The sequence below is a fragment of the Oreochromis aureus genome, linkage group 14, assembly GCF_013358895.1.
Source record: "Oreochromis aureus strain Israel breed Guangdong linkage group 14, ZZ_aureus, whole genome shotgun sequence".
NCBI classification, from domain to species: domain Eukaryota; kingdom Metazoa; phylum Chordata; class Actinopteri; order Cichliformes; family Cichlidae; genus Oreochromis; species Oreochromis aureus.
The window spans coordinates 37379088-37395325 of record NC_052955.1 but is presented as its reverse complement, the minus strand read 5'-3'; the positions used below and the strand labels follow the sequence as shown (position 1 = coordinate 37395325).

The window sequence follows — 16238 nt, the reverse complement described above, 5'->3', positions numbered from 1 at the left end:
CAGACACGTTAAAAGTTAAACACGACCATACACTAATTGCAAATTAAACACAGTGATTTTGAATTGTGATGTGATGGTAAAATAAATATTTGTCAGTCTAAACTGGGTTAAATCTACGGGGTTAATGATGGGGAGGAGACGGAGAGAAACTCTCTTCCCTGAGTACAGCTACAGAACCCACTTTCTGAAACGGACCCTGCTCACCATTCACCAACAATTCTGAACTGACAAGTTGCATGTTATTCTTGGATGCGCTTGCAGGGCCGGATTTAAAATAGCATGACAAACATATCATACCTGTTAAAGCCAAACAGTATCATCAACGTAGCCCGAAGAACATTTGCTAATAAGATGAAGTTAGCTAAGTCAGCTATTTCATCGTAGCAAAAAAAGAAAAAAGAAAAAAAGCACCACCTACCGTTCTTTATGCAACTTCAAATGTCGGACAAAGTTGGAAGTTGTTCCATCTCCGTCTGTGATTCTCTTCTTGCATGTTTTGCATATGCATTTCGTTTTTTGTTGACTACTTCGTAGTTTATGTACCCGAAAGAAATTACTCTTGGAAGCATTTTTGGCTCGAGCGTTTTTGTTCTTGTTTTTTTCAAATCTGGTTAATTTGATTGGCTGTGCTACAGCCCAAGCTCACATACATACGGAGTGTGGTAAGAATGAATGAATGAATGAATAAAGTGAATTAATGGTCCACACTTTTTATATAATATGTATGTTAAATTTTAGATTTGGGTAAAATATCAAGTCTTTTCAAGTAAACAGGTTCAAGTCCAATTCAAGTCCCAAGTCACTGGTGTAAAAGTCCAAGTCAAGTCACAAGTCTTACAACCTTTTTTCAAGTCAAGTCTAAAGTCATAAAATTAATGACTCGAGTCTGACTCGAGTCCAAGTCATGTGACTCGAGTCCACACCTCTGATCAGAGCTACTGCCTCTGTCTGCTTCATTAGGCTGTGTACTTGTATGTATTTCGGTCCATATTAGAAAAGCTGCTAAAATCATAAAACTTTGCAGAACTGTAATAAATGATCAATATAAATCACGTCTTGGATAGTGTATAAATGTGTAGTGAAAAAAAAAAGTTGAACAAGGTGGGATTGAACTAGAGCTGGGCGATATAAGATTTTTTCATATCACGATATGTTTTTTTCATTTCAGGCGATAACGACATATATATCACGATATAAGCCAAATAACTATATTTGTAAGATTTAAATGTGCCGTTGCTCACAAGTAAAATGTGAAATAATCAGCAGCTTGTCTTGATTTTAATATTTATTTCCCATAATAAGTTCAACAGGGTAGATGTACTTAAGGAACATGAGAATTTTTCAGATAAATAAAGGCAAATATTGCAAACTACACAAAAGGCAGCCGCTAAAGCGTTCAAGTTTCAAAATAGAACAAAACAGACTACTAAATTGTCAATTCCACTTAGAAACAAAATGTTAATTCTAAAAATAAATCTTAGTTTGTTTTACAGAAGAACAGACAAAATTGACTAACTTTTGTCAATATCAAATAAACTGAGAACTAAAAGGACATTTTCAATCTCTCCTTGTTGTATAGCTTTCTTAACTTTCTGAATCCTTTATCATCTGCAACTGAAAATAGTTGTGGATGATCACTATACCTTTCTAATGTCACATTGTTGTCCCTGGCTGTCTTTCTCTCTCTCTCCATCTCTCCCTCCCGCTCTGTTCCTGTGCTACTGCGACTGTGACTACCCCCCCCCCTCTGCTCAGCGCAAAGCACAAGGCTCGCGTGCGGAGTGAAGCGGAAAAAAAGTGCGAGAGAGAGGGTGAGAGAAAGAAAGAAAAAAAACCCACGGCTCGCGATAAGGAGCCGGCTCGTGTCGTTCACGTCAAGCCATTTCGTTCGCGACCGACACATCACTACGAAACACACTTTCCTCCGTTACCAGCAGCTGGCTGCTTCCCAAACCACACATGCGCGGCTTGGCACTTGTGCTGTACGTAACAAGTCACGTGACGTGACACTGCGGCTGTGATTGGTTCGGCTCTGCGCTACTTAATTTGGATTGGCTGTTCTTCTTTTCTTTTCTTTTTTTAAGAGAGCAAGAGAGAGATGAGGTCTATCGCAATAGTTTAATTTTTCTATCGAGAAAAATTTCTTTCGCAATACATATCGTTATTGTTTTATCGCCCAGCTCTAGATTGAACCCACGACCTTTGAGCTGCAGAGCCGTGTCATTACTGATTGCGCCACCTGGGAAGGGAGCGGTCGGCTCAAAAACATAGACATGACCAGTCAGAAAATAGATCGCGGTGAGCGGCGAAAAGCGCCGTTTTTTGGAGTTACAAAACGTCGTGTAACTCAAAAACTAGGAGGGCTAGCAGCATAATTCTTGTACTGGGTGAATCAGCGGACTTTGGTGTATTTTGACTGCGATTTTCATAGCTCTTTGTACCTCCGTCGCGGAGATATGACGAGAGAAGAAACGGCTTCATTTTCAGAGTGTGAAAACTGAGAGGAGGACAGATTTCCACCCCTCAAACAAACGTAATTTATGGCTCAACGGTAAGGTGAATGTAAAAACTGCTTCCACTGTGAGTGTCAGGAGTGTCTGAAGATATATTGGCACAAGCCTCATGTCCTAACTTTGCTTTGTTAAGGAGATATGGCGATTTGAAAATGCCTCCCGTTACAGAATTTCAGCTCTGAATTTCAAAACCTCCCCATAGACTTTGAATGGGGAGTAACCAGACCATGTGTCACTTTGAGGCAAATTGCGAAAAAACGGTAAATCTCACAATAAAGATAGTAACATTGTCTGAAAGGCCAGCAAAAATACCTACGTTTTGATGTATAATTTGTGGGGGTTGAGTGGAAATTGAGCGAGTAGCAAGAAGTTGTTCGGACATGAAGAGAAAATTCAGAACAGACCAGCGCTCACTGTGAGTTAATTGCATAGCAACCATAGCAACGCATGTATTTTCTGAAAAATCACAAAGCTGCAACTGAAAACTTAAAGAGAGATAAGATTAAAACGGTAGAAGGTCTGAAAAAGCTGAATCAGACAGGAATAGCCCAATAATCTGAGAACATTTTAAAGTTTGAATGGAGTTTCTAGGTGAAAGTATGAGGAAGTAGTTACGTTTCAAAACCAAGCAAGTTTTAGCAGAATTGTGGAAGTTTTCCATTCATTTCAATGGGACACAAAAAGTGTAATATTTTAAAAAGTATAATAGTAATAAACACCAAAAGATATAGCCGGAATTAGCAGAAATAGCAGAACAGTTTAGAGTTTGAACGGAGAAAATCAGCTGAACAACTGAGGGAGTAGTTCCACGGCAAAAAAACGGGGGAGCAACTTGAAGAATAAAGTTTAAAGAGAAACAGGATCTCAATAGTGTGGATGCCTCCAGCATCCACACAATAATAAAGAATAAAGAGAAACAGGAACTCAATAGTGTGGAAGCCCTTTGAGGGCATCCACACAACTAGAAAAATTTGCATTTCCTGCGAAAATGCAGTGTGGATGCTTTAAAGCTGAAGCTGTCTGCTGAAACTAGCTGAAAAAGCTGAAAAGTTGCAGAAATTGTAAAAACTTTGCTGAAGCAAAGGAACTTTGCTAAAATGTAATTACTTAGCAGAACTGCAATATCTTAGAGGAAACATAATACTTGGCAGAAATACAATAGCACAGCAGAACTTAGCAGAAATATTGTAACTTACCAGAAACACAATAACTTCTCAAAAATACACGAATTTAGGAGAAATAGTATAAAATAACAGAAAGAATATATTTAGCCAAACATTCTTAAACATTACAGAAATACTATGTTTTAGAAAAACAGTACAATATGGCAGAAAAGCTGTGATTTACCAGAGACACTGTAATATACTATGAATATTGTAATTTTAAATAAATACTATGTTTTAGCAAAAATACTCCAGTTTAGCACAAGTATTATAACATAGCAGAAATACTATTCTATAGCAGAAATGCTATATTTAGAAAGAAAAATATAATATAGTAGAAATACTATGATTTAGCAGAAATCCTACAATATAGCTTAATAACAATGATTTAGAACAGATACTATGATTGAGCAGAATAGTAATAACTTAAGTGAAAATATTGGAAAGGTAAAATGACAAGCTGAATAAAAAGGAACATGGTTAAGTTCGCTCAAAACTAATTTTTGTTCACCTGTGAAAAAATAAAATAAAAATACATTTAGAAAAAAAACAAATAAGAACAGCAAACAGATACATACAAAATCAAATATGGATACACAAAACAAAAGATACACACAAAATCAAATATGGATACACAAAACAAAAGATACACACAAAATCAAATATGGATACACAAATGTACAGAGAGAGACACACAAACAGGGTCTATGCCAGTCAACCAGTCTGAATATATTATAGTTTTATCCAACAATGAGATGCTGCCCGAAAAATGGTCTTTGTCTCTCTCTCTCTCTCTCTCTCTCTCTCTCTCTCTCTCTCACACACACACAGCAGCAAGTGAACAGGGGCTGTTAACAGCATGTTTCTAGGTCAGTCAAACAGCTGTGAGCTTCTCAATTTGAATCCACCAATCAGAGAGGCTGTGTGCTTTTTCATGCCAAAACTTGTGCACCAAGTGCAGGCTTTTACACACGCAGCACAGAGAGAGACAGGATTTTTGCAGTGTATTTCTCATAGTGAGGACTCCCCTCAAACTAACAGCCATAAATTCCTAACCGTAGGGGCTAAAACGGTCATTCTAAGACCATTTTGTTCAGAAGACATGGGGGAATCTTGAAATTTTGACCATTTAAAATAAAAATATGAAATATTATAGATATATGACATAGATGATTGGTTGGCTTAGAAGCCATGAGGGCCCCAATATGCAAATTTGAATGTGTCAGCCCTCAGATATGACTGGCTGGTTGTGAAGTCATACAGGTCCTGATATGTAAATTTGAATATTACAGTCCTTACAGAGGATTGACTCCCTGGGGACCTGGCAGAAATATATAGAAATACAATGATTACCCAGAAATACTGCATTTAGTAGAAATACTATGTTTTAGCACAAATCCTATAAAATAGCAGAAATAGTATGATTTAGCACAAATGCTGTATTTAGCACAAATCTTATAAAATAGCAGAAATAGTACGATTTAGCAGAAATGCTGTATTTAGCACAAACACTGAAAAGCAGCAGAAATGCTATGACTTAGCACAATACTAATAACTTAAATAGAAAAATTGGAAAAGCAAAATGAACAGCTGAAAAATCGTGAACATGCTAAGGGTCCCTCAAATGTAATTGTTAAATGAAAAAAAAAATCAGCAAAAAAAAAGTATAACAGTCACACAATCACAAATATGGACACATATGGAAACACACAAGCACAGAGAGACACACGGGATCAAATTCAGTCAACCAGTCTAAATATATTGAATTTAAATCATACAATAAGATGCTCCCATAAAAACTCTCTCTCGCTCTCTCTTTCTCTCTGTCACACACACACACACACACACACACACACACACACACACACACACGCAGCAGCAGCAGCCAAACAGCCTGGGAGCTGCTAAATTTGAATCCACCAATCAGAGAGGCTGTGTACTTTTTCCCGCCAAAACAGGTGCACCTGTTTTTACACAGACGCAGCACAGAGACAGGATTTGTGCTGTCTACTTTTCATACTTTTCAAACAAATGGCTATAATTTCCTAACCGTAGGGGCTAGAACGGTCATTCTTATACCGTTTTGTTCAGAAGAGATGGGGGAATCTTAAACTGTTGACAATTTATCATTAAAATATGAATTATTGAAGATATTTGACTTCTAATGCACCATAACTGAGTAGAGGCAAAGCGAAAACTGCCTTGACTTGCCCTCAAACAATGCTTTGTAACTCTAAATCTATTTGGAGTATCGATATCATTTTTTCACCGTAAGAGACAGCAGGCTTTGGTGAACAGTCATGGAAATTTTCAGGTCTCAGGTCTAACATTCTTTTGTTCAGAAGAGATGGGGGAATCGTCAAGTGTTGTCTTTTTTTAAAAAAAATGTCAATAATTATAGATATATGACATAGATGATTGGTTGTCTTAGAAGCCATGAAGGCCCCAATATGCAAATTTGAATGTGCCAGCCCTCAGATATGATTGGTTGTCTTAGAAGCCATGAATGCCCCAATATGCAAATTTGAATGTGCCAGCCCTCAGATATGATTGAGTTACAAAACTTCGTGTAACTCAAAAACTAGGAGGGCTAGCAGCATAATTCTTGTACTGGGTGAATCAGCGGACTTTGGTGTACTTTGATTGCGATTTTCATTGCTCTTTGTACCTCCGTCGCGGAAATATGACGAGAGAAGAAACGGGTTCATTTTCGGAGTTTGAAAACTGAGAGGAGGACAGATTTCCGCCCCTCAAACAAACGTAATTCATTGCTCAACGGTAAGATAATTGTAAAAACTGCTTCCACTGTGAGTGTCAGCAGTGTCTGAAGGTATATTGGCACAAGCCTCATGTCCTAACTTTGCTTTGTTAAAGAGATATGACGATTTGAAAATGCCTCTCATTAGAGAGTCCCAGCGCTGATTTTGAACAGACTCTCCATTGACTTTCTATGGAGAGTTTTAAGACTTTGTGTTGCTCTGAGGCGATTTGATAAAAATCTGTAACTTCCGCAACAGTGATAGTGACATTTTCTGAAAGCCAGCAAAAATACCTACGTTTTGATGTATAATTTGTGTGGGTTGAGTGGAAGTTGAGCGAGTAGCAAGACGTTGTTCAGACATGAAGAGAAAATTCAGAACGGACCAGCCCTCACTCTGAGTTAATTGCATAGCAACCATAGCAACGCATGTATTTTCTGAAAAATCACAATTTTGCAACTGAAAACTTAAAGAGGTATAAAATTAAAACGGTAGAAGATCTGAAAAAGCTGAATCACACAGGAATAGCCCAATAATCTGAGAACATTTTAAAGTTTGAATGGTTGTTCTAGGTGAAAGTATGAGGAAGTAGTTAAGTTTCAAAAACAAGCAAGTTTTAGCAGAATTGTGGAAGTTTCCCATTCATTTCAATGGGACAAATTAAAGGAAAAAAGTGTAATATTTTAAAAAGTATAATAGTAATAAACACCAAAAGATATAGCACACATTAGCAGAAATAGCAGAACAGTTTAGAGTTTGAACGGAGAAAATCGGTTGAAAACTGAGGGAGTAGTTAAGCGGCAAAGAAAGTGGCAACTTGAAGAATAAAGTATAACGAATAAAGAGAAACAGGAACTCAATAGTGTGGATGCCTTTGAGGGCATCCACACAATAATAAATCCGACGAATAGTAATAAGTGTGCCTCTTGGCATAGGCACACTTAATGACAGACTCATACAGAATTAAAAGCTAAGGAGTAAAAATGGGTCTTTAGACGAGTTTTAAAAGTATCCAGTGTTGAAGAGGTCCTGATATGTAAAGGCAGTTTATTCCACAGTTTCGGAGCAGTTGCAGCAAAAGCCCAATCTCCTCTGTGTTTTAATCTAGACCTAGGGACAGCTAGCAGCATTTGGTCCACAGACCTCAAAGATCTCCCCGGAGTATACCAATTTAAAAGATCAGAAAGATAAATAGGAGCTATTCCATGCAATGATTTAAAAACAAGTGTCAAAATCTTAAAATCAATTCGAAAACTAACTGGCAACCAGTGTAGCAAGGCAAGTATAGGAGATATGTGCTTTCGTTTGCGCGTGCCAGTCAGAAGCCTTGCCGCAGCGTTTTGAACCAGCTGTAGTCGGCCAGTAGATGACGAGGTAACACCAGAGTAGACGCTGTTGCAGAAGTCAAGGCGAGATGAAATAAATGCATGGATGGCTTTTTCAAAGTCGCTGAAACAGAGAAATGGCTTCACCTTTGCAAGTTGGCGGAGGTGAAAGAAGCTGGTCTTGACCATATTATTTATTTGTTTATCGAATGTTAAATTACTATCAAAAAAAAAATCACACCTAAATTTCTTGCAAACGATTTTTTATACTTTTCTAAGGGGCCAAGGTTGTAATGGTGAATAGGGCCGAAGACAATGATCTCAGTTTTCAGCCATCCATGCCTTAACATCTTCCAGACAATTGAACAGTCTCTTCAGAGTGTTCACAGATTTGCGTTTCAGTGGGAGGTAGATCTGTGAATCATCTGCATAACAGTGAAAGGAAATATCATGTTTTTTAAAAATAGAGCCCATAGGAAGCATGTAAATTGAGAAGAGAACCGGGCCAAGAATAGATGCCTGAGGGACGCCACAAAAGAGCGAGGTCATTGGGGATAATGTGTCTCTGAAACTTAGAGAAGGATTGATTAGATAGGTAAGATTTAAACCATTTAAACCATTCTAATGCAGTCCCTTTAATACCGGCATATTTTTCCAGCCAAGAGATAAGATCATAGGATTTATGATCCACCATATCAAAAGCAGCACTGAGATCTAGTAATATTAAAATGGCGGAATCTCCCACATCTGTAAAAGTTAAAAGGTCATTAGAAACTCTTAAAAGAGCAGTTTCAGTACTATGATGCATTTTAAAACCAGACTGGAATACTTCACCGATGTCGTGATTATCTAAAAAGGTCTGGAGCTGGAGGAGGACAACTTTCTCCAGAACTTTTGATAGAAAAGGCAGTTTGGAGATTGGTCTATAATTTGATAGAACTGTTGGGTCCAGGTTCTGCTTTTTAAGGATAGGTTCAACCACAGCATGTTTAAAGTCATGGGGAACAGACCCAGACTGAAGGCTGGTATTTAGAATGGAAAGCAAACATCTACCAACCGTGTCAAACACATCTTTCAGCAGTCTAGGTGGAACAATATCCAGGGAACATTTTGAAGGTTTCAAGTTATTAACTATTTCATTAAGTAATGACAAGGACACTGGCTCAAAATGATCAAAAATGGCAAAAGTTGGAGAGTGAATAAATGGGTCAATAGTAGGAAGAATAATATGGGACCTTATGTCTACAGTTTTGCTAACGAAGAATTTCAGAAAATGTTCGCATGTTATATTCGCTACTGTATGGGGATCAATAGTGGATGGGTTAAGAACCGAATTTATAATGCCAAATAAAATGCGAGGTTTATGATAATTATTGGACACAATCTTAGAAAAATACTTTGGGCTGTTTTAACGGCTTTCTGGTAGTTTATTTAATGAATGATATGTTTTTCTAAGCAGGTATGCTTTAGCAGTGTGTTTGGGATTACTACCATGCTGAAAAATCCAGTTGCTGCCAATCATATCCTTTCCAGGTGGTATTTCATGGTGGATCCAAATATGACAGAACTTTTACTGCATTAATCAATCATTCAATCAATACAATGACAAAGCCTGTACTGTATTTTACAGACCACTGAAGATACTCCTGTATTTTTCTCTTGACTACCTTCTGTACATGTTTTTCATTTGAACCACAAATTATGGTCCTACCAAAGGACAAGTTGCATCAGGTCCTTTGTCAGATTTGCTTTTTCACGTTAAAGGAGTAGTTTGGTTCCTTTGTGATCTTTTTACAAGTATTCACCCACAGCTGGGTTTGGAAAAGCAGACAAATTATGTCTAATGTGGTCAGAAATTCATTTTCCTGTCAGAAAGTTATTTAGGTTTTAAAACCTTTTTTAGAGCTGGCTAAAACACATTTTCCCACCAAACCCAAATATGCCAAAATATTACATTGCTTAATTCAATTCAATTTTATTTATATAGCGCCAAATCACAACAACAGTCACCTCAAGGTGCTTTATATTGTACAGTATACTCTATAATAACAGATACAGAGAAAAACCCAACAATCATATGACCCCCTATGAGCAAGCACTTTGGCGACAGTGGGAAGGAAAAACTCCCTTTTAACAGGAAGAAACTCTGGCAGAACCAGGCTCAGGGGCGGCCATCTGCTGCGACCGGTTGGGGTGAGAGGTTAAGTTCTGTACCAGTCCTCTTCTGAATGTCCAAACTGGAACCATCCCCACCACAAAGTTGGTTAAAACTAATTCTTTAAAACTAAAATGTGGCTCAGTTACTTATCTCTGTGTTTTATTGCAAGGATTGAAAACGCAGAATCACTGTTAGGGTGCTTTATGCTTTAACCATTACTCTCTCTCTGAGGTCTGACCTTTAAGCCAGATCAGTCAGGAAACACTCCTCTACATTACAGCACGAAACCCATTAGCATTGTATGGTTCACATGATTTCTTACCACAGTGGTGTCCTTCTACATCATCAAGAAGATTGGCTGTAGAGTTGGCTGTGCCCAATCTGGAAAGGAGTTTGGTTAAGAGCCACAAAACTCAGACCCTGCAAGCCAGATCAATCTCTCAGAGTTCATGGACTCACAAACAGAAATAAATCCAATTCTGGAAGCTTCTGCATGGCTAGCAATAATATGAGAACCATAAACCTCAGTAACAATGGCACAGACTATGGAAATGCTTTTCTCAGAAAATGACAACAATGATGGTTCTTGGCTCCTTATGAATAACACTGGTCAACCAGAGGTGGCAAAACTGCATATCTGTCACTTACGCAGATGGTTGTGTAAAAGTACTGATACAACTTCTTCCTTTAAGTAAATTTTAAAAAGTACAGGCTCTGAAAAATCCAAAATACAGTAAACATACAAGTTAAAAAGTAGCTCATTAAAGGACATGTCTACCAGCTATTATTGAGGACAGCTAACAGAAACTCATGTTATATTAATATACCAATAAAATTATATTATTGGAATACAAACCTTACGAAAAAAAAAAACCATTTAACAAATTCCTGTCCTATTTGCGGCTGCCCTCATTGTAGATTACCTCCACACCTAAACAAAGTAAATAAAGTGGGATTCAGCAGGTGTGGGAAACCTAAGATTAATTGTAGTGGTGCAGCGAAGAGTAACTTAGAAATAATTCACAATGATTTCTGTTGTGTGCTCCAGCAGATTATTTTGTATACAGCCTGTGGTCATCTAACCTGTGCTGCTCTAATGTTTATTGTTCCTTTTGGTTTCAACTGAATTCAGCAAGATACAAGCATATGTTACATGAGCTATCATTATTGATTTCCAAACTCTAGACAGCATAAATCTAGTGTAAACATCAAATTCACTGAATTAATCATCAGTTTAAAATTAAAATGCCTGTTACAGTGACCATGAACAACACATAGTGTATTACTTTAAATATTACCACACTACTGCAAACTAACTGTTTTGCCTGCACTAAACTACATTGTATTTTCATACAACCTCTGAATAAGCTTTGAATAACACAAAGCAAGTGGGATGTGGTGGTGGTCCAGTTTGCTGCCGAGAATGTGTGGAATTATGGTGTTGAACACTGAGCTGTAGTCCACAAAGAGTATCCTGACATAGCTCTTCATGTTCTCCAGATCGCTCAGTGCTCTGTGAAGGTTGATATTGAGGGCATTGTCCGTGGACTGATTTGCTCTGTAGGCAAAATGGTGGAGACACTATCTGCTCGAAACACTTCATGACTACAGACGTGAGGGCTATAGGTCTTTAGTTTTTGAGATTGTCTATACCAGGCTTTTTGGGGATGGGAATGATGGTGGAGGCCTTCAGACAGGTGTGCTATTTGGGCTGATTGGGACCTGATGAATGTAAAATCAAAGAATTATGTGATTTTTTATTCCTGATTTTTGTTTCTGAGAAAATTTAGATCCACATATGAGGACATTCTCTTTAAATTCAATAGGACAGTGGCAGTATAATGTCCTTGTAAGTGGATGTCAGGCCTTTCTAGAGCAAAATTTAGTATTTTGGTCTAGACAACCCAAAATGTCTGAAGGACGCCAGGTGCTAGGAGGTTAATGTAGAAAAGGACAGACTGAGTGAAGGTTGCCAGGTCCTGCTGTTCAAAGATTGGCCAGTCTGTTAGATCAAAACAACAGTCCTGTAACTGGAGGAGAGCATCATCTGGTCATGATTTAATGACCCAGGTGCTTGGAGGGGTCTGTTTCCTGAGGGGGGTGTACAGGGTGTAGGTAGGAATAAGGAGCAGAGAGAGGTGGTCAGATTGTACTAGGTAGAGGAGGGCTGTTGCTCTGTAAGCATGCTTGATGTTACTGTACACACATGGTTCAGTGTCCTGTCCCCCCGGTAGGACACTTAAACTATTGGTGGAATTTGGGGGAATGTTTGGGCAGTACAGCCGTTACCGTTAGTGGAGTCCAATTTGTGCGCAATGGTATGACCCTCATGGGGCCATTTCACCAGAGTGCACGCAGATATCACCACTCCCCATTTCTCCAACAGTTGCGTGCTAGGTTCAGAGAAGACGAAGGAAGACAGCTAAGCTGAGCTGGTGTCTGCAGTTGGAAACTAGCTGGGAGCTGGCTGGGAACTGGAAAGCAACAGTAAACCAGAGGAAGTGTGGAATAGAAGAAAGTGTGCGCGAACCCCAAAGGAAGTGTCGTTCCCTCATAGCCTCAGCCTCCTACAACTCTATTGCATCAACTGAACACACTCATGCTTAAAATTGTCCACCATGCTTCAAAAGTAAGTAAATACTCATGTGCTGTGTTAAAATGCCAAATTTTAGCCCTTTCATGTCACCTGTGATCAGAAGTTCAGACATATATAACCCACTGGTTTAAACTGAACATAGTGTTAGAGTATCAGGTTGATGCCGTTTTATCCTTCAGGTGTACTAAAAGACACTCAAGGGAGTTAGCAATTATCCAAATATTGTTGTATGATCAAACAACACTACCAACACACAAAGTTTGATTTCATAAGTCACTAATATTAAACACTTATCAAATTAAGCACTAAAACAAGACAAGAACGTGCTGCAATTTTAACTAATTACTTATTTACATACAACTCAGTTAAATATTTTTTTCTTACTCTATTTCTTCACAATGTACTCCATTTGTGGAATGTTACCTGTACAGTGCTTTTCTGAGCACTCAAAAGACTTGTATTGCTTTTTAAGTCTCATTACAAAGGACTTTCATTCTTTTCTTTAAGTGCTTTGTCTGACATTCATGCACACAAACAAACTAATGCACACAAACAACTAAAGGAACAACTTAGTGTTTGGTAAGAAATTTCTACATGCAGACCGGAGGACCCAGGAGTTGAGTCACCGATCAGCACTTAACAGCAGTGAAAAGAAACTGCTGCACATGAAAACAAGTACTATCAACAGTACAAAATTCTTCTGTGTGTAGTGTACTAGAAGTCTAACAATTATCATAACATTTTTGAAAGTGGTTTTGATTTAATGTGTTGTTTTAGCTACTGTACTGCCTCACAACATGAAATGGAACCGTTTTAAAAATACAAGAATCTCAGCCTGACCGCGTTTACATAAAGGATACGAATGATGCTTCAGGAGTGTCCTCCTTTTTGACTTTCTTCTCTTTGTCTTTTCTGAAAATGTTCTGGCAATTTCAAACAGCTTCTTTCTTGTTGCTGAAGGTGAAAAAAAAACTTCCTGCTCCATTAATCAAACTACAAAATGACCATAAATACTAATGTAGGCATTGTGAAACAATAGTACTACTGTAAATCAGCAGACTTACATTTGCCCATGTGTTTGAGTTTGTCTCTGAACACATCATCTGAGATGGCCTCCATGGAAGCTCCAGAGTACTGGTCTCCTGCACACATACACAGAAGCACTACCACACAGTACACTTATGCATCTGAAGATCAAATATATCAAACGTAAATATGTATAGTGTGATATATTGAGTGCAAATTTTGGATGCAGCTAACACAGTGAATGCACAAACACACAAACCAGTACTCTGTACAATTTAGACAGAGCTCAAAGTAGCTCAGCAGAGAAAGCTTGATGAGTGATATCTACCTGTGGAATTCTCCAAGCTAGTTGAATGATTGGACTTTGATTTCTTTGACTCATACTTCAAGCGATCTAAAAAGAGAGCAGATGTTATGACCACTAGTGTGTGTTGCCCAGATGTGATGAGCTCTAGCCTAATAGTAATATGACCCAAATTTAAATTCTTAATCTCAGTTTCTGCTGGGAAAGGCAAACTGTTAGAGCTCTGGCACATTGTAGAGTAAATGCAGCAACGTCTTGTGCAAATCTTTCACAATAAAAGTACAGAGATATATCCCGCTACTTATAGTGAACTATCACTAAGAAGTTTACTTTTCATGAATACTAGCCACCCCAAAATAGATTCTATTTTTTTGTTTTGTTTATTGAACACAGATTTCTTGTTTTGGGGTGACTGCCAAGCATATGCAGATGTGTTTGAGAGTTCTCCTTTTTCAGATTTTGATTCCAGCATTCTCTAGACTTGGTAGCTTTAGCTTTTTTTCCTAATACTGTGTTGTATGAGAGCAAACCTTTAAATTTTATTACTTTAAACAAAGTAATAAAAACAAACCAAGCATAATACTTAAGCATAAAAGCAGACCTTGGCTATAACAAAGCAAAACAAAACAAGAAAAAAAAGTTTTATGCCCTGTGCAGTTTTCTTTAAACAGTTATGTTTACATTCAGTGCTCCTCAGCACAACACAATGTGTGCTTTAACAAAATCCTGCAGTCAGTAATTTTCTTTTGGAGAGTCGAGTTCAATTTCCCTAGCCACACGCAGGCCTAACTTACCAAGAACCTGTCTGGCAAAGTGAAATAGGCTACACATGCAACACAACACATGATATAATCTAAAGAAATTTAAGAATAGATGAGAAAAAAACATAAGTGATATCTACTAGTCTGGAAAGGGTTGCAAATCTTTGCCAAGCATGGGCACTCCAGCAAAACACAGTGAGAGCCATTACCCAAAATTGGATAAAACCTGGAACAGCACAGCACAGCACAGAAACAGCTTTGGTGAAGGTTACAAATGATCTTCTTATGGCCTCTGACAGTGGACTCATCTCTGTGCTTGTCCTGCTAGACCTCAGTGCTGCGTTCGATACTGTTGACCATAATATCCTATTAGAGCGATTAGAACATGCTGTAGGTATTACAGGTACTGCACTGCAGTGGTTTGTATCATATCTATCTAATAGACTCCAATTTGTACATGTAAATGGAGAGTCCTCTTCACACACTAAGGTCAATTATGGTGTTCCACAGGGTTCAGTGCTAGGACCAATTCTATTTACATTATACATGCTTCCCTTAGGCAGCATCATTAGAAGACATAGCATAAATTTTCACTGCTATGCAGATGACACGCAGCTCTATCTATCCATGAAGCCAGGTATCACAGACCAATTAGTTAAACTGCAGGAATGTCTTAAAGACATAAAGACCTGGATGGCCGCTAACTTTCTGCTTCTTAATTCAGATAAAACTGAGGTTATTGTACTCGGCCCTGAAAATCTTAGAAATATGGTATCTAAGCAGATTCTTACTCTGGATGGCATTACCTTGGCCTCCAGTAACACTGTGAGAAACCTTGAGTCATTTTTGACCAGGACATGTCCTTCAACGCACATATATTAAACAAATATGTAAGACTGCTTTCTTCCATTTGCGCAACATCTCTAAAATTAGAAATATCCTGTCTCAGAGTGATGCTGAAAAACTAGTTCATGCATTTATTACTTCCAGGCTGGACTACTGTAATTCTTTATTATCAGGATGTCCTAAAACTCGCTGAAAAGCCTTCAGCTAATCCAAAATGCTGCAGCAAGAGTACTGACAGGGACTAGAAAGAGAGAGCAGATTTCTCCTGTTTTGGCTTCCTTCATTGGCTTCCTGTTAAATCCAGAATTGAATTCAAAATCCTGCTCCTCACATACAAGGTCTTAAATAATCAGGCCCCATCTTATCTTAATGACCTTGTAGTACCATATCACCCTATTAGAGCACTTCGCTCTTGCACTGCAGGCCTACTTGTTGTTCCTAGAGTATTTAAAAAAAAGTAGAATGGGAGGCAGAGCCTTCAGTTTTCAGGCCCCTCTTCTGTGGAACCAACTTCCAGTTTGGATTCGGGAGACAGACACTATCTCTACTTTCAAGATTAGGCTTAAAACTTTCCTTTTGCTAAAGCATATAGTTAGGGCTGGACCAGGTGACCCTGAATCCTCCCTTAGTTATGCTGCAATAGACGAGGCTGCCGGGGATTCCCATGATGCACTGAGTTTTTCCCTTCCAGTCACCTTTCTCACTCACTATGTGCTAATAGACCTCTCTGCATCGAATCATATCTGTTATTAATCTCTGTCTCTCTTCCACAGCATGTCTTTCAACC

General features: G+C 38.3%; 1 protein-coding gene across 7 annotated transcripts in view; it reads right to left on the bottom strand.

Annotated features, from left to right (window-relative positions):
• Positions 1-16238, bottom strand: part of cuedc1b (CUE domain containing 1b) — a 52379-nt gene that overhangs the window by 22085 nt on the left and 14056 nt on the right. For 5 of the 7 annotated variants that reach the window (XM_039622615.1, XM_039622614.1, XM_039622616.1 and 2 more), the window contains 4 exons: positions 13869-13934; positions 13579-13656; positions 13375-13468; positions 10241-10299 (listed from right to left, as the gene is read on the bottom strand). In XM_039622615.1, the coding sequence (XP_039478549.1) occupies positions 10241-10299; positions 13375-13468; positions 13579-13656; positions 13869-13934 (297 nt within the window). Of the gene's footprint in view, positions 1-4789; positions 4998-10240; positions 10300-13374; positions 13469-13578; positions 13657-13868; positions 13935-16238 lie in introns of those variants that run through there. The other 2 variants (XM_039622620.1, XM_039622619.1) reach the window with 2 other exon arrangements.